At 36.6% G+C, this 18,320-nt stretch overlaps 1 protein-coding gene across 1 annotated transcript; it reads right to left on the bottom strand.

Annotated features, from left to right (window-relative positions):
* Window positions 1-1,417: 1,417 nt before the first annotated feature.
* On the bottom strand, window positions 1,418-14,240 carry LOC104848619 (myotubularin-like). The gene is given in 4 exon segments (XM_033757228.1): window positions 1,418-1,467; window positions 1,470-2,256; window positions 2,259-2,693; window positions 14,205-14,240. Coding segments are annotated over 4 exon segments (1,308 nt in total).
* Window positions 14,241-18,320: the final 4,080 nt, after the last annotated feature.

Raw genomic sequence — 18,320 nt, 5'->3', positions numbered from 1 at the left:
AATTTACAAAGATATATTTAATCTCTTAATTCATTGAAAACAAAAGCATGTTAGCTATAAATAGTCCTTTACAAACCATTGTAAAACACATTGTTTTAACTCTAGACTTAGCTTTTACAAATATACTAAATGAGTTAGTTCAAATATCCAATACAACTGTGCATTTAAAATTTCACTTAATACTACAAAACAAAACAAAACAACCTGAAAGAGCAAACTGCTCAGTACTTTGAGTAAAAATTTGTAGAAACAGTTTTTATGCATGTTTTGGGGGAGGGAAACCCAACACCATTTAAACTGAACTACATAAACAAAATACTTTCAAATACACTCTACAGATGTACATCCAGGGCATTTATGTCAGAGAATGATGCTCTAGCAGAGAGGCTCACATATCCCACATCCAAGGTTAACCCTACGTCTTGGCAGATCAGCTGCATTGACGAGAACCATGTTTGCTCAAACATTCACCAAAGCAGCAGGAGGAACCCAACATTCCCACAGTGCTATGTATCAAACAGTGCTATATATGGGGTTTGCCACAACCTGAAAACAATTCAGAGTTTTGGGCAAGCTCATGAGAGAGTCTAGAAAGTAGAACTGGCAACGTGAAGAAAATTCAAATCATATTTAACTGGGTCCCATCAGTTTAATATAAAAATATGCTTTTGAAAATTAGGGGAAAACCTTTTTTATTCCAAAATTTCAAAATAATGAAAAACTCACCTGCAGAAACAGCTGTTTTTCTTTACGTCACCACTTAGGATGGTATGAAAGTTGGCAATTATTTTACATGTTGCTTCTGAAGAATGCCAAGGAAGCCTAGCTTGATTTGGTTTTGGCAGTAATACCCACCTTTAACATTTGGATTCATTTCAGAGAAACCAAAGCAACTTCTGTCTTCTAAGCAGCATGAGGAAAACCCCCTGGACAAACATTTTCCCTGTGATTTAAAACAATGCTGTTGCAATTAAGCCCAGAAAACACATATCATATATGTAGCATTTCTATAGAGATAAATTAAATTTTATCTCTCAAAAACTGCTTTCTAAAGGTGTTAGGATTTTCCAGAACCTCCTCTTGGATCCTTTCTTCTTTTTTAAAAAAAATTTTTAAAAATTTTTTAAATCGGAACTGTAGATTCCTAGTTTGTTTTTTTTTCTTTTTATTGAGTTTATTGGTACAATCTAGGTATGCAATACAGTTACATTCATCATTGGGATTGGATCCTTTCTTCTGATTGCTCTGGGGACAATGTAGTTTTCTTGTAATAGGTATTCTAGAAGGCACATCTTCACGAGTTTAAGGTAAGGTTAGTTCAACATCTACATGGAGGCAAATATTTTACTCTACTTTGTACAGATGCCCACAATTATTTCCTTTATTCTGAGCTCAATCGAAGTGCCAGGGTTCCCCCTCAGAAGTGAGTTTGCACATGGGGCATCATTTGGGAAGGTGAGGATGGGGGGGGTCTGAAAGCTTGGCTGAGTTGGCGAGTTGCTGCTCTTCCAGCCGCTTGACGTAGTCGTCACGCGAGGCCAGGAGCTCCATGCAGCGCTGCTCCACGGGATTTGGCTGTTGTTGCTTGATTCTGGGGTTCCATCTAATGTAGTAATTCACCCAGAGTTCCAAGTGACGCACACTGGCAACTGGATATAAAACTCGATTGATTTCTTTTGTATAGAAGGGGTTTTTGAATTTCTCTTTGTTGCTGTTGATCATTGACCACAAAGAAACTGTTCTTTCTGGGACTTTCTGTCTTTCTCGAGCAGATTCACAGTTGAATAAGAAAGTACCAAATCGGCAGCTCTGCAGATGATCCAAAATTGTAATAAAAAAGCGTTCATTGAATTCAAAAGCTGTAGGGAACTGTTTTGACATCTGCCATACACAATCAATAAACTGGAGAAAAATAGGAGATCGGTCAGCATTGGTGTGGTTTTTATCACCATGACCTATTCTGGATGCAAGTTTATGTCCGAAACTTATCCACTCTTTTTGTACCAGGATTTTGAAGCCTTCAGTGCTCCTGTAGAAATTGTCCAACATCAGCATGGCCAGGGAGGATAGCTGAGCAGTCCTGTCCCAGCCGTCACTGCAATGCAAGGGCACAGAGCTCTTCCCTGAAGAAACTCTGTCTGCAACTTTGACTCCTGTCAGCACCAGCTTGATATGTTCTAACCAATGAGTAGACTCCAAACTGGACAACCAATGAGATTCTTCTACATTAGGATAAACAACGTCTTTCACTTTTTTTTTAAAGATTCCCGCATGACATGAATATTATGAATGTCTAAGGAGGACATTTCGGCATTGTGATATGTGTCATCACTTTCATATCCTCCTCCTGTTGCCTTGTTGGCCATCACATTGACCCTGGGTCTTGCATCATAGATTTTGAGTTTCGAAATCTGTCTATTAGTCTCCCTGATGAGGTCAAGATATTTCTCATCATCTTTATTTTGTTTTCCACTCATACCAACAAGAGGCTGACTGCACTGCACGATGACCGTCCTGTTTTCAGGGTGAATCCTTGACAGCACTGGGATTCGGTTTCGGGATCTGAAGACGGCGACTCTGCTGAGGTCTTCATCTGCAGCGCGATAGGGAACCACTGGTATACTTACCTTTTGAAGTTGTTCGAGTTCTCCTTTCCAACTGGATTTTTTGTCAGTCTCCTTTCTTTGCAAGACCTGCCAGCCAGAACTTCAATGAACTGCTAGATATTTTTAGTGAAACCGAATTTTCAATCTTACTTTTTATTGGTAGTTAACATATGCATCGATAACAAAGCTATTTACTTTGTCAGTTTTCTCATGGGGCACTGCGAAATTATCTGCTGCTTTGAATGACACCTTAGGTTACTTGAATGCATACATATTTACTAGGAGAAAGCTTTATTGCAATTCTAGTCTGTTACAGACAAAATTGCACTGAGGTTCCAGACATACTTTAAATGTCTGTATAATCTGCTTTATTTTATCACTACCTTTTCAAATGAAATTAGATTTGAAAAACAGTTGCTTTGCTTCTGGTCAAATCTCGATGTAAAGTGATTATTGATTCCTTTAGCTGGATGTGGTGGTTCAATATTGTCTTGGGGCTAATGCATTCCTTTTCAGGGTGGCAGGGTGTGTTTATTATACTGTATGAGTCTTCACAAGAGAGAACAGAGACGCTAAAATGTGAATCATAATTTTCAATCATTGTCACCCAAGTTCAAATTCAATGCAAGCTCTTATAAGTGGAGAGTCATAGTTTTTGAAGAAATTTAAAGGAAAGACAAAAACTGGTACCAGTCTGAGAGACAACTGTATATTTCAGGAATGTAGAGGCTAAGAGACAAGGACATTCATGGGTGCTTGGCAAAAAATTTGCTTAACAAATTTTAGAAATGCTTGTTTGAAAGTTTATTTTTTATTTACCTAAAAAATTGATTAGATACATATTATGATGCCATGACTATACAGGAGAGACAAAGGTATTTTAAGATACAGTCTTTTCCTATGCAATGATTTTAGAATACTACAAGACACCTTTTAGAGACTCATCCAATATATTTTGAGCATTTGTATCATCAGACACTATATAAAGAGATATAAAACATTCCTTTATAGAGACTGTCTGTTAGTTTCCCCTTTGCATCAAATGCCTCCTTGCTCAGAAGGGTCTAAACCAAATTACAAGTAAGCACTGTAACTTCTGGCATTTATGTAACTAGTTTATGGAATAATGCTTTTTAATAATGTTGATAAAGGCTTTTTGGGTCAGTGGCAAAAAAGCAAACAGAGTCAACTAGATATCTCTGTTTTGGTTTTAAATTTAGTGTTTTTGAACAGACAAAATGACTCCAACCAAAGGCAACTAATTCTACACTGATGGTAGAGTAACTTGGCCCCAGAGGAGTTTTTAGGAGGAATGAGGAAAAGATGGAGTTTGGGTAGAAAGATAAAGAGGGCTATGGCTTCGCTCTGTCAAAGTTAAGTTTTCTGTTAACAAACAAACAAAGAGACACAATTTCCAAGTGAATCCCCTCATTGGTTGAATGCTTAGAATTTTCAGTCTCTCAAAATGCTCAGAAGGCTCTGAAGTTTGACCACAGCCTGGGCAAGATCTTGTTTCAAAATAAAATATAAAAATGTACTGGGGATGTAGCTCAGTGCAAAGGCCTTGGGTTCAATACTTAGTACCACAAAAAAATAAAAGAAAAATAGTCACTGACTTTGACATTAAAATTGTGGCTAAGCTGACCTTCTTTCATTAGAAGGAGATTAACATTTATTTTTTTCCCATCTTTTAATATCCACATACCCTGACTTATTATTCAAAGAAATTGTTTCTGCACTTTTGAGCCACTGCCTTCCCAGTGCTGTGAAGCTGAGCTCACTGCCCTCCAGGAAGAGGGTACAAGGATGGGCCCTAGCCCTCATCACCGACAATAAAGACATAGCAAAAAACTTCATATTCATAGGTGGGAGAAAAAGAGAAAGTGCATGCCGCTGTGGATTTGCTGATAAACCGGAGAATGTGTGCAGTGCATTGTGCCAACAATTTTAAATGCTGGCCTGCCCTGAATCATAGAGATCCTTACTGAGAGCTACGGCAAGCCCCTCATTAGACATAGGAAAGCCCAGCAGCTGGGTCAACATTTCAGTGCTATATTTAGCTAATGGGAGAGAGAAAATAATCACTTCGTTGATCTACTTCCTTCTTTGGGCTTTGTCCTCATTTAACTTTTTACAGAGGGTTTTCTTGCTTAAAGATAAATTTTATCATATTTTTATTGCAAAAGTAATGCATATCCTTTATAGACAAATAATATAGAGAAGTAGAAATGTTTTTCCACCAGTTTGGGGTGGAATGCATAAACATTTCATTTTATGCCCAGGCATAGTTTGAGCTTATTTAGTGTGTTTGACACAGTTTGTTCACACTGTGTTGTCACTCAGCACCCCCCACCTCCTTCCCTATGGTCATTTGGGAAGAGTAATTTATCTAATGAGCCTGCTCTTATTGTAATATTCTTTCCATTTGTTTGTTGTGAACAATCCCTAAACAATGTCTTGTGCCTACTGTTTTCCTTATTTAGAAGTGTTTCCTTAAGATAGACTTGTTTCAGAATTGGATAGATTCTTTAGAGATTCAGCAGGGCTGGAAGTTTTTGAACATTTCTAGGGTTCTTGATGATGGCCATTTTCAAAAATATTGTCCCTACTATATTCCCACCACCAACACGAGAGCGGTTATTGGAAGTCTGACTGTGGCAGCCTCCAATGGCCCCTGATTTTGGTGAGAGGAAAGGATGGGAGCTTGGTTCTATATATCTGCACACTCGCACTGTGATCTGCCTTGCATTTTGTACTTAGTGACCTTGAATTTATTTCTGCACTGTAGATCTGTCCTTTGGCTCTGCTGCAGACTATCATGTAGTATAGTTAACTTTTACAGTTACCTAGGATTGTTCTTATTATTGATGACAATTTCCGCTGTTCTCATTGTTGATTTAAAAAATTACAAAGTGAGTCAGTGACAAATAGAGTGCAAAATGCAACCAGTGAAAGAACTCAATGCAGATTGTTATTAGGGAGATATGTAAAAGTTTGAGGATCACAGGGAATATGGTTTGTATTGCAAATTTATGTTTTATGTGCAGAAAAGTCCCACCTGCTTTGAAGTGTGACACGAATACATTTTGTAGACTGGGAGAAAACATTTGCCTCAATAAAAGAATTGCCAGTGGCATTGATTTGAATGTCTAAATCTCCATAACCTGTGAAGAGGAAATAAACAAGTAATATATTTACAAAATATTTTGCTCGTGCCAAAGGAAGCTTTGATCAGATTTTTGTCATTGATCTATACAGCATGACAAAAATTGCAAATATTTTTCAAAACAATAGACATGCCTATTTAATTTCTGCATTTGTGGGATTTGTGCAGTACTCAAAATGTGGCTATATTCTTATGAGTATTATTAATTTATTGCAGCAGATCAGAGTGAAAACATCCTAAAAGAAGGAATGCTTGACTTGATTTTTTAAAACTTTAGTCATTCAATAGAATTCCTTGAGGAAGAGTGAGAAATTAGTAATGTTGAACATTTTTATATTCTTGGCCATTTGTATACATTCTTTTGAGACTTTTTTTGGATTATTTGCCAATTAAATATTAGATTATTATTATTTTTGCTGTGTTGTGAATTCCTTATATATTCTGGATATTAACCCCTTGCCAAATGAACAGATTGCAAATATTTCCTTCCATTCTGTAGGTTGTTTCTTCATTGTGTTGGCTGTTTCCTTTGCTGTGGAAAAGATTCTCAGTTTGAAATAATCCTATTTGTCAATATTTGCTGGCATTTTAGAGGTAACATTAAAATAATTTGAACCCAGATTAATGTCCTGAGGTATTCTTCTTATGTTTTCTTCTAGTAGTTTGATTGCTTTGGCTCTGAAATTTAAGTCTTTGATCCATTATTAATTGATGTTCTCCTAGCACCATACATTAAAGAGACTTTCCTTTTCCAAAGTACGTTCCTTGTGTTTTTATTGAAAATCAGTTGGCAATAAATAGGTGGATTTTTTTCCCTTAATTTCCTATTCTGTTCCATTAGTGTATGTGTCTGTTTTTGTGCAAGTACTATGTGGTTTGGGTATTAAAGCTATGCCACACATTTCTAATACAGGTAGTGTGAAATGCTTTCATCCTTTTTTTTTTTTTTTTGCTTTGGATTGTTTTGACTATTCTGGATACAAATAAAATTTGAGTTTTATTTTTAAAAATTTCTGTGCAGAATGTCATTGATATTTTGATGGTTGCATTGAATTCATAGATTAGTTTGGATAGTATTTTTGTTGCTTTCAAATCAAGAACATCAGTGCAGTTGCTATGACCTTTTTACATATCTTCTAATAAAATTTTCCACTGAAGATGGTTCAAAGGAGTTTGAACAAAAGTTTCTACTTATGAAGATTTGTATAGAAAAAACTATGAACCCTGAGTGTTAAAGCTAGATGAATAGCCTTCATATTTATGAAAACATACTGGCTTAGATAAGAAACATACATTAAAGGGCTATAAGAAAACTTCTTGTAGAATTTAATAGAAAAAAATCAATGTAGTTTCAGTTTGTTCAATTTTTCCTGTCTTAGAACTTGGTATCTGTTAGATTTGTGTTACAAGTTTTGTTAACTATGGATCATTTTAAACCATTTGTTTTAGTTTTAAAAATTGCTGTGGATACTGAGTTAGTTCATATCCAGATAAAATACAAATGTTCATTACAGTTTGTTGTAGCTCGAGAAGGTAGACTTATGGGAGATACGTGGCCAAAGAAAAATGTAGGCATTTTCTAGTTTCTATCAGCTGCTGTATTCATTGAAGCATCTCAATGCTAGACAATTGCAGGTTCACTTATTATAGCAGAGATTGTGAAATTATAGTTGTCTAAAGAAGCACACAATGTATGTTGTATTTGGAATATTACACAAAATTACATTTGCTTATTCAGATGAAAATCTGAAAACTAAAAATTCAACCATCATTTTTACCACTGGTGAGAATTTTGAAAACACAAGTTAGTTACCACAGCAAAGCATTTCATTAGACATAACTAGATTGTTTCCCTAAATGTTTTAATATTCATGTCATTTTGCTATCCAAAAGTACACTGGAGTAATGTTTACAAAGAATATTGCAAGTACAGGTGTTAATTGAATGGTAAACATGACAATTGAGATAGTTAAATGACTATCATATAAAATATAAGCATTATACAGTCCCCCTAGATCTAAAAGCATATTTCATTGAGAAGACAGATGACTTAATTTTCTACATAGATGAAAAGGAATAGTGGCATGAACATTTTTACCTGACTTTGGCAAGCATTCTTTAATTTGGCTTTTGCTTAGGTTGCAAATATATTCTTGTAATTATGTTCTTTGAAAGCCAATATTAACTAGTTCTAAGTCAGAGAACATCCACCAGTTGATAGGAGGGGGCTTTAGTATTTCCTTAAATGATCTTGTTCCAACTAGGTTGCCTTTCCAAAAAATGCCCAGCACATTTCTTCCCAGGTACTTCTGTTTATTTCTTAACTTATGTGAAGAGAAGAACATTATTGCAGACAAACCTGGGTTTAAATTGTAGCTCTACTGGTTATCGTTACTAGCTGCACAACTCTGAGAAAGTTTTTCAATCTTTAAAAAAATTCCATCTAAAACCAGAAATAATAATGCTGGCATTTCTGAGTGGGTACAGAATCGAATAAAATAATGTGCTTAGCACAGATGCATGGTGTAGAGAAAGTGCTCAGAAACTGAGGTTATTATTAAGAGATACTTCCAAATGTCAGTGTTCATTTACTCCTTTCACTCTGTTTATTTTTTTTTAGACAGGGTCCCACTGTGTAATTCAAGCTGGCCTTGAACTCACAGTGATTCTCTTGCCTCAGCCTCCTGAATGCCAGGATTATTGGCTGCATTACTGCACCTGGCTGGCTCTTTCATTCTTTAACTCTGATTATCTAAATTCTCTAGGTTAAGATGCAGTGTAAGTCCAACGATGATTCCTTGACTAATTTTCTTCAAACTTTTCTTTTCTTGCTGGGCATCATGGTGCACACCTATAATCCCAGCTACTTTGGAGGCTGAAGCAAGAGGAATGTAAATTTAAAGGTGTAGGGAAGGTGGGATGGGTAGGGGAAGAGTAAAAAGGGAAAATAAATGTGAGAGAATGAAAAGATGAAAATAAAGTGTTTGTAGATGGGGAGGGGAGGAGGGGGTGAAGGGAGGGCAGAGGTAAGGGGAAAAAATGAGAATCAAGACTTGTCATGTAGAGGTACAAGATCCCAACAATGAATGTAACTGTACTGTATCCCTAAAATGTACCAATAAACTCAATTAAAGATGATAAAAAATAATAAAGTCAGCATGGGCAGCAGAGTGAGACCCTGACTCAGAACAAACAAACAAAAACTGAGTATGATGGTGCATACCTGCAACCCTAGCATTTGGGAGGGTAGAAGAGGCAGGAGAATTACAAGTTTGTGGCCAATTTGGGCTACATAGTGAGTTTGAGGTCAGTCTAAACTATATAGTAAGACACTATATTAAAAAAAAAAAGCAATGAAGGTAGCTTAGTTGGTTCAGTGGTAGCGTGTTCCTTGGGTCCCTGGGTTTCATCTCTAGTGCCATAAAAACAAACACCCCCTCCCCACAAAAACAAAACAGAACAACAAAAACCCAAACTCCAAACCTAACTTAAATATTTTATAATCAAATTTGTATATTCAGTAACAGTGTAGAGGCCTTAAAACACATAGCTCCCCACCCAAACTTCTTCCAACTACCTGCTAACCAATGTTATAAAACCTATGTGCAAATCCAAGGGGATGACATTGCTGAAAGGTAGCAAGACAAAGGGTCTATGTTCTCTTAGAGAACTGTCTGAAAGCTGCCATATTTTACTTCTACTTACATCTTCTCCACTAGAATTTAGTCACGTGGTATCACCAGCCAGGAACTATCCTTTCTACAAGAGACTATGTTCAAAGTCCAATTATGACAGAAAAAGCAAGCATGCATATTTGAGGCAAAGTTTTCATTCTTTCAAAGCATTGGCTATCTCAAAATCCTTTCTCAGGTAGCTCTTTCCCTCACCAATGATTTTTGACACTTTTGTTTTAAGCCCTTGCTCTCCTTCTAGATATTTCCACACCCTTTTACATTCATTGCGTAGGACTTTTAGGTTCATCAGAAACCTTGTAAAAGGTAGCAGATCTGTATTTTGCCTAAATAGGCTGCAGTTTCAAAGAAAACTTGAACAATTATCATTGTGGATTGTATTTTTTAAAGCCAGTATCTGCTTAAATTCTCACTAGCGAAGAATTATACTCTACACTACTGTGGCTTGGTCCATCCAATTACATGTGAAATTAATTACTAAGAGTGTCCCATTGGTAGAAGCTTTGGAAGCCAGTTTGTGCTTTGATCGTTCTCTTCATTTCTCTGCCCCAATGGCCATTCCAGACAGTGGCTGCTCCTCTGACCTGGGCCTGGAGGGAGGAGGATGTGAGCACAGCCTTTTCCAAAGTGCCCGGACTCAGCCTGTGAGCAGTGTGAGCACAGATGCACAGTGAGCCACTCAACTCTTGGGGGCGTTTGTCATGTGGCCTCACGTTGTGTGTTCTGACTAGTGCAATCACACTGAAGATGCTTCATCTAATTTCCTTTTAACCTAATTCACTTCTAGTCCCACACAGGAAAGAGTAGGAAATGCAGGAAAGGAATGAGGGGAAAAGAAAAGCCTATTCTGCCACATGAAGACTGTAATATCACCAGCTGCCTATTTTACATCCTAATTTCCAAAATATACTTGACATTTTATTTTAGCATTTCTAATCATATGGAAGCAAAATGTTAAGTGAGGTGATTATGGCAGAAAAAGTGTCCCTAAATTAATCTGTTTATATCTGTTTTATTGTTGCACTTACCTATTTGTCTAGGAGCAATGGCTAAGTAATCTTTAATAAGAAAAAAATTAACGAATTTCCAACTGTCTATTATATGTTTTTAAGCCCATATCTAATAATTCATTTGATTAAAAGAGCTTATCTTTAACAAAGCCCTTAGTGTACTATATATAACTAAGTGGTCATTAATAAGGGAAAATGCTTCATTTCACAATGAATTTAAATCAGCAAACCAAGCTTACAAATACTGGTGCATCTATCCAGCCTCAGGGTTCTAGCCTTGTGGATCTTGGCCTTGACTTGTCATTCTCAAATCTCTTTCTCTTTGTAGAGGCTGCTTAACCACTTAAACTGCTAATTCTGAGCGTGTAATTATGTTGGGAATTCTTGTTACGTGCACCTTCAACCTTATCCTATGAAGATTTCTCACACAGTCACGTCTCTTTCAAGTTGTCAGCTTCTTTATCCTATGTGATGTGTCAATTACAAAATTTTAAATAAGAAACACGATGATTTCCAAGCAAAGAAGATTTAGAAACCTCCTACAAAGAAGCCACTGCTTTCTTCAGAGTAGATGTGCCAGTAGTTTGTTCAGGAAGTTAATGGAAATATTTCGTGGAACTACAACATGCCCATTTATTGACCACACCGTCTCTAGCCTCCAGAACAATTCTTGGCACTTAGCATTTGCTGAAGGCAAGAATGGAAGATCCCTTGAAGCTCTGAGACAAACCTTTAGGGGACATTGAGGGGATGATAATTTTATTAGAGAGGTATGAGTTTTCTAACTCACATTTCCATCCATATGGACCCTGAATGTTACAAGATGTATCCATGAAATTTTTGGACTGACTTTTTAAACAATCATATCGATTCTTTCAAAAGAGGATTGACCTTCAGATTCCTGACTCTAGGAGTTTCACTGCCCTGGCCATTGCTTACAACATCTTATGAGCCTCATTTCTCCCTCCTCAGGTGATCCCTCTGTAGGGCTGTGCTACCAGACAAGTGCTACCAGGTACTGGCTGCGGTGACTAGATGGCGGTCTCAACCCTGCCGTTACCCTTCTGCCCCTCTGATTCTACCCTAAGGCATCAACAGTTGATAGATGCAGTAATTGTTAATGAGTACAATTTCTTCCAGTCTCTAGTTGACTTTTTAATGGTTTTTAAAAAAGCAAGTAAATGTATTGACTCTCAACTCCCACACTCATGCTTCTCTCTAAGAAGTGACTTCCTGTGTGTTGTGTGTATGCATTTTGTCATGGGGTGACATTGGCCCTAAAAAGCAATTCTTCATGAAAATGTTGAGACAGCAGTCTAGATATTTTGGGATGAAGTAAATTACTGTCATAGGACACAATGGTGTTTCTGGAAAAGTTAATGTTTGGTTATTTCCTTGATGATCTTAAGTGTACTTACTATTTTTTTCTTTTTATTGAGTTTATTCGTACAATCTAGGTGTACAATACAGTTACATTCATTATTGGGATCCTGTACCTTTACATGATTAGTCTTGATTCTCATTTTTTCCCCTTGTCCCTGCCCTCCCTTCACCCCCTCCTCTCCTCCCCATTTACAAACACTTTATTTCCATTTTTTCAATTTCTCATATTTTTTTCCTCTCCCTTATTGCCTTTCCCCCACCCTTCCCACTTTCCCTACACCTTTAGCCCTTTACTTCCTATTTAAGCACACTTACTATTAATGGAGGCAACAAATTAGATGCTTGGACAGAAATTGCTTCATTTTACCAAACTCCTTTGTAGTATTTTTTTTTTCAAAATTGAGATTGAATTTTGTCAATTTTTTAATGGCTATATAAATTAGAAAATTGTGATGTACAGGTGAAATTCATGGACTCTGGTCATATTGCAGGGATTCAAATCTGTGTTTACCAATAATTTGACTTGGACAAATAATATTCTCTGTTATGAGCTTCCTGATCAATAAAATGGGGATGACAATTGTATCTATATTATTGGATTTAAAAAAATTAATAGGCTATCCTTTGATCAATTTAAAGTTTATAGAAAAATTTAGGTGAAAGTAAGAAATTTCTCATATATCCTCTTCTCCCTATCCCAGTATTACATCTTGCATCAGTGTGGTACATTTGTTGTAGTCAAGGAGGAGTCAGTACTGACATATTTTGTTAACTTTAGATCACATTATGATTCACTATTTTACATTTTACAGGTTTTGATAAATGAATAATATCTGCCATTGAAGTACTATACAGAATAGTTTCACTGATACAATATCCTGTGTTTCATTTATTCATCTTTCCTTCCCATATCTCAAAGGGTGACAACCATTCATGTTTTTACTGACAACCGTTTTGTCTTTTCCAGAATGCATATAGTTGGAGTCATATTATACAGTATTTACAGATTAGTTTTTTTCATCAAACAATATGTATTTAAGTTTATTCAATGTTTTTTCATGATTTGATAGATCATTTTTTTTATTGTTGAGTATTCTATTGCCTAGATTGACCACAGTTTATCTATTTACCTACTGGATAACTCTTGGCTGCTTATAATGTTTGATGGTTAAGAATAAAGCTGCAGGGCAGGGATTTAGCTCAGTGGTGCAGCCATTACATCGAAAGTGCAAAGTCCTGAGTTCAATTCCCGGTACCAAAACAAACAAACAAACAAACAGAATAAAGCTGTAGATTTTTGTGTGGTATAGTTTTCCATTCATTTGAGTCAATATCAAAGCATACGATTACTGGATCTTACAAGTAAACATTTATAAGAAACTATTGAATGTAACTGTATTGTATACCTAAAATGTACCATAAACTTAATAAAGATAAAAAAGAAACTATTAAGTTATTTTCCACTGTGGCTATAAAATTTTGCTTTTTCACCAGCAGTAAATGAAAATTTCTGTTTCTCCACATCCAGACTAGCACTTGGTGTTGTCAGTGCTTTGCATCTTAGATGTTCTAGTAAATGTGCGCTACTGTCTTATTTCTGCTTTCATTTGTCATTTTTTAATGGCAAATGATGGTGAATACCATTTTCTTTCTGTGTATCTTCTTTGTTGAAGCTTTGAGGGTTATTTTTTCTTTCTTTTTATTGGTGCATATTAGCAGTACAGATTAATGAGATTCATGATGATATATTGGTATGTATGTACATATTTTGATTATTTTTATTCATTTGTTTTCCAGTCTCTTCCCTATCACTAGACTACTACTTTGTAGTTTCCTGTCTTCTCTCTTTTTAAGGATTTTTAAAGGTGTATTACAAGCAATACAAAGAAAACATTATGTGCAATGTCTGGCATACAGTAAATTATCAATAAATATTAGCTTTTTCATCATTAGAATGCTGAAATCCTCCTAAGGAATCTACCTGAAAAGACTGACTTGATGTCACATCTGCATTCTTAGAAAATTATATCAAATTTTTCTTTAATTAAAGAAAAATTATAGTAATATACTTTTGGTTTTCCTCAGCTATCTCTGAGGAAGTTTTTCCTTGTTAGAGAAGAGTGAAGGAAGAAATTGAAGTAGAATAGGGTATTCTTCCACTGGCAGATTACCTGCGTGGGTTGAAAAACTTCATAAGATATAGACTTCTGAGTCACAAACTGATTTTGATGTTTAAGGAGGAGGTAAAGGATTATGTACCTTTAAAAAGCTTCTCAGGCTACTCTGATTATACATTGGGTTTCTGAACAATTTTACATGGTAAGTACATGATCATATAATTTATTACCAAAGCTAGATCATCTTTGAGGTTGAAAGTAGGCATTATTATTAATTTGCTCAGGACAATGCATAAAAACAAGAAGGAACTGGGCTCTAGGGTTGTATTCTAAGGTTCCAGAATGGTAGTGACACATTCTACACAAATGATTCCTAGTGTTTTTGTATGTGAACCTTGATATTGTGTAGTTTTCTAAAAAAAAGATGTAATTAATATTTATGCATAATATTGAAAAGAAGGAATTAAAAAGATTCCCCCAGGGTAGATTTTATTAAAATTTCAGCAAAAGAAATTTAGATTTCATATTTACATCAAAAGTGATAAAGCTCATAATACATCATTCAAATTAATTCGATATTAAAGATAATATATACTTTAAAAAAAGAATATAATATCCAAAGCAAAGTTTCAAAGTACAGTCTGGCACTTCAAAAACTTCTTTGCTTGACTTCAGAGCAGATTTGAAAGAAAAAGCATAGAGAAGAACATTAATTTTTTTGTGACATTCGGTGGCAGCTCAGATGCACACAGATGTTAACACCTATAAATCTATATCGTTTTTGGAGACTGGCAGAGGAAAAATGAACCAGTGCTTCTTGAACACCTCCAGTGGTTCAGGTGAGCTAATTGTTCTTATCCCTCAATCAAATGAAATGGATGCTCTGATCCATTTTACAGAGAAGTAACCAAGACTTGGAAAAGTTAAATAACCTGCTTAGGGTTACACTAGTGGTACGTGGCAGAAACAACTGCAAGCCAGGTGTCCCAGTGCTCTTTCTTCTGGGTCAGACCATCTCTCTAGTTGCAGAAGAAGGTCCTGTTTTACTAGAGTGCTGGTCTTGGTGAGTTGAGATTGCAATTCAGAATGTAGATGGGGCTAGTGAATTTATTCATGGGGCATAAATCTGAAGATAAATATTTTTGAGGGTTTTTTTTTCATTGGGAGCCAAGAATCTTCAAAAAGCAGGCTTGTGTGAATGTGCTAAGATAGGTGCTGAAGGCATTATGCCCACAGTTTCCCCATATGGCCTGAGATCTGTGGAGAGATGAGCTAAGAAAAGAAATTCATGAGTTGTTTTACGAAGAATTGCTATGAGTATAAATGAGAAAAAGTCAAGACTGGAGAAGTAAACATTAGCCAGTATGTGAAAGACTTTAGAACCAAGGAGAAGAGTTAGTATCTGCCCTCAGCGAAATAGGAGTTGGTCAAAATAATTGAAGCAGGAGAATTCAAATCATCATCTTGGTGCTTTTTGAAAATTATTGTGTCTGCACTTTGAAGAAGCAGATTGGTAAGAAAAGCTAAAGGGATTCTATTGCTTTGTTCCATGTGAACAGTGTATATTCTGACCTATACATGGCCGTAGAGATAGGGAAGAGTGAATAAATTTAAGAGATATAAAGTGGGTGAAATTTATAAATCTAGGACTTCACTGTTTTGGGGGTAATAAAGAAGGAGTGATCAAGGATGATTCTGAAATCTTCAGCTTGGATAACCAGATAGTTGGGATTTTACTAAGCTGTTGTGGACTGATGAGTTCAGATGCAGGCTAAAAATAATAAATGCAAAACAATAAGAATGGTTAACAGGAAGGTGTCCAGAAGCAGCTGGATAAAAGTGTGTGGCATTTTAAAGAGAAATTTCGACGAGAGACACTGCTTTGGGAAATAATTGCATGTAGATTGTAAATTAAGGCAAGGAAGCAGCGAAATTACTGTGCAAGAGTATGTAGATTTAGTAGATTTAGAAGAATAGAGAGCTTATGATGTGGCTTTGAGGAAGACAAGGTGGATTTCATAGGCACCTAAGAAGGAGGGGCTCACAGATTAGAAGGAAAATCAAGAAAGAGCAGTGTCATGGAGGTGAGGGAAAGAGTTTCAAGATGAATGTGACTATCAAATACAGTAGTGATGGGAGGTCAAAAAAAGAGAAAGACTGAAAAGTGTTTATTGAATGTACTACAATTTTAATTAAATAGGGGCGTGTGTTCCAAAAGTTTGAGTACTACAGTTTCCAATGTGGAATCATAGCTTGGCAATGAATATCACTTTTAATCTATGTAATAAGAAGAAATTCTGGATTGTAGAAAAGAGAGGGAGGGAGAAGGGAGGGAGGGAGGGAGGGAGAGAGAGAGAGAGAGAGAGATCTCAAAGAGCTACTTCTAAATAGCATCTCGAGGAAAGGTAAATTTAGTCCTAAAAGTAGATAATGAGTGAGTAATTGATTAGTAGTGTGTTCTACAAGTGTTTATTAATTATTGAACAATGCTTATATGTACTCATTGCAATAAACTTTTCATAATTTTCATATATATTGCTCATATAAAAACACCCAAATGTGTTATTCAGTTTTTAGAGCATGTCCTATCTTTTTTTTTTTTGGTACTGGGGAATGAACTCAGGTCCTTGTGCTTGCGAGGCAGGCCACCAAACCACTGAGCTAAATCCCTGGCCCTAGAGGGTGTGTTTAGTTGAGATACTGTCTTCCATGGCACCCTTCTCCCCATAAGGACCATGATGACAAAAAAAAGGACCACTACAAAATCCTATCTTTTTTTTTTTTGGTACTGGGGAATGAACTCAGGTCCTTGTGCTTGCGAGGCAGGCCACCAAACCACTGAGCTAAATCCCTGGCCCTAGAGGGTGTGTTTAGTTGAGATACTGTCTTCCATGGCACCCTTCTCCCCATAAGGACCATGATGACAAAAAAAAGGACCACTACAAAATCCTATCTTTTTTTTTTTTGGTACTGGGGAATGAACTCAGGTCCTTGTGCTTGCGAGGCAGGCCACCAAACCACTGAGCTAAATCCCTGGCCCTAGAGGGTGTGTTTAGTTGAGATACTGTCTTCCATGGCACCCTTCTCCCCATAAGGACCATGATGACAAAAAAAAGGACCACTACAAAATCCTATCTTTTTTTTTTTTGGTACTGGGGAATGAACTCAGGTCCTTGTGCTTGCGAGGCAGGCCACCAAACCACTGAGCTAAATCCCTGGCCCTAGAGGGTGTGTTTAGTTGAGATACTGTCTTCCATGGCACCCTTCTCCCCATAAGGACCATGATGACAAAAAAAAGGACCACTACAAAATCCTATCTTTTTTTTTTTTGGTACTGGGGAATGAACTCAGGTCCTTGTGCTTGCGAGGCAGGCCACCAAACCGCTGAGCTAAATCCCTGGCCCCCAAAGTCCTATCTTTTTTGCAACTCTTGCCAACTATGGCTTCTCAACATTATTAAAACTTATTCTCTTGACATCTTTGAACTCCGAGTGAATGGAAAGTGATGGATGGCTGAAAAGTGTTTGACACAAGCTTATGAATAAATAGCCTGTGCTAATTTTACCCATAACTTTTGTCTTATGGAGGTATGAAAATATTTAACCTAGTTTATTTTTCTGCGACTCAACGTAAATGATACTTCAAGCTCTTCTGTCCATGTGATAGAATACACAATGCCGCATTCTGGGTTTAAATGAAGTTGCTCAAACTCCATCAGTTAAATATTTTCTTCCCTGCTCCTCTCACATTCCAGCTACATTGAGTCTTGGCACAGCAGGAGTATGAGAAGGGCAGGCAGTGGAAGCCGTTTTGGTCCAGTGCAGTCCTGAGAGCGTGGAGAGGTGTGACAGGAAACAAGAAGTAGAACTGAGTGAGGGGCTCTTTTAGGGAGAGGGTGAGGGCAATGACTATGAAGAGTCCTTGAGAAAGCTGATGTGTTTTTCTTTCTTGATCTAACAGATAGATAAACAGGCATGTGCAGCTTGTGAAAATTCATTGATCTTTATGCTAGATTTCTTTTTTTTTTCTTTTTTTTTTTTATTGAGTTTATTGGTACATTTAGGGATACAGTACAGTTACATTCATTGTTGGGATCATGTACCTTTACATGGCAAGTCTTGATTCTCATTTTTTTCCCCTTACCTCTGCCCTCCCTTCACCCCCTCCTCCCCTCCCCATCTACAAACACTTTATTTTCATCTTTTCATTCTCTCACATTTTTTTCTTTTCCCTTTTTGTTCTTCCCCTACGTATCACACCTTCCCTACACCTTTAGCTCCTTTCCTCCCATTTCTAAATGTCAGTAATCTTATTAGAATCTTATGCATTGTTGCAGAATATTCACA

Source organism: Fukomys damarensis, unplaced genomic scaffold, assembly GCF_012274545.1.
Source record: "Fukomys damarensis isolate Sample0158 unplaced genomic scaffold, DMR_v1.0_HiC HiC_scaffold_29, whole genome shotgun sequence".
Taxonomy (NCBI): Eukaryota; Metazoa; Chordata; class Mammalia; order Rodentia; family Bathyergidae; genus Fukomys; species Fukomys damarensis.
The sequence above is the reverse complement of the archived record's forward strand: the minus strand, read 5'-3'. Positions and strand labels throughout refer to the sequence as shown.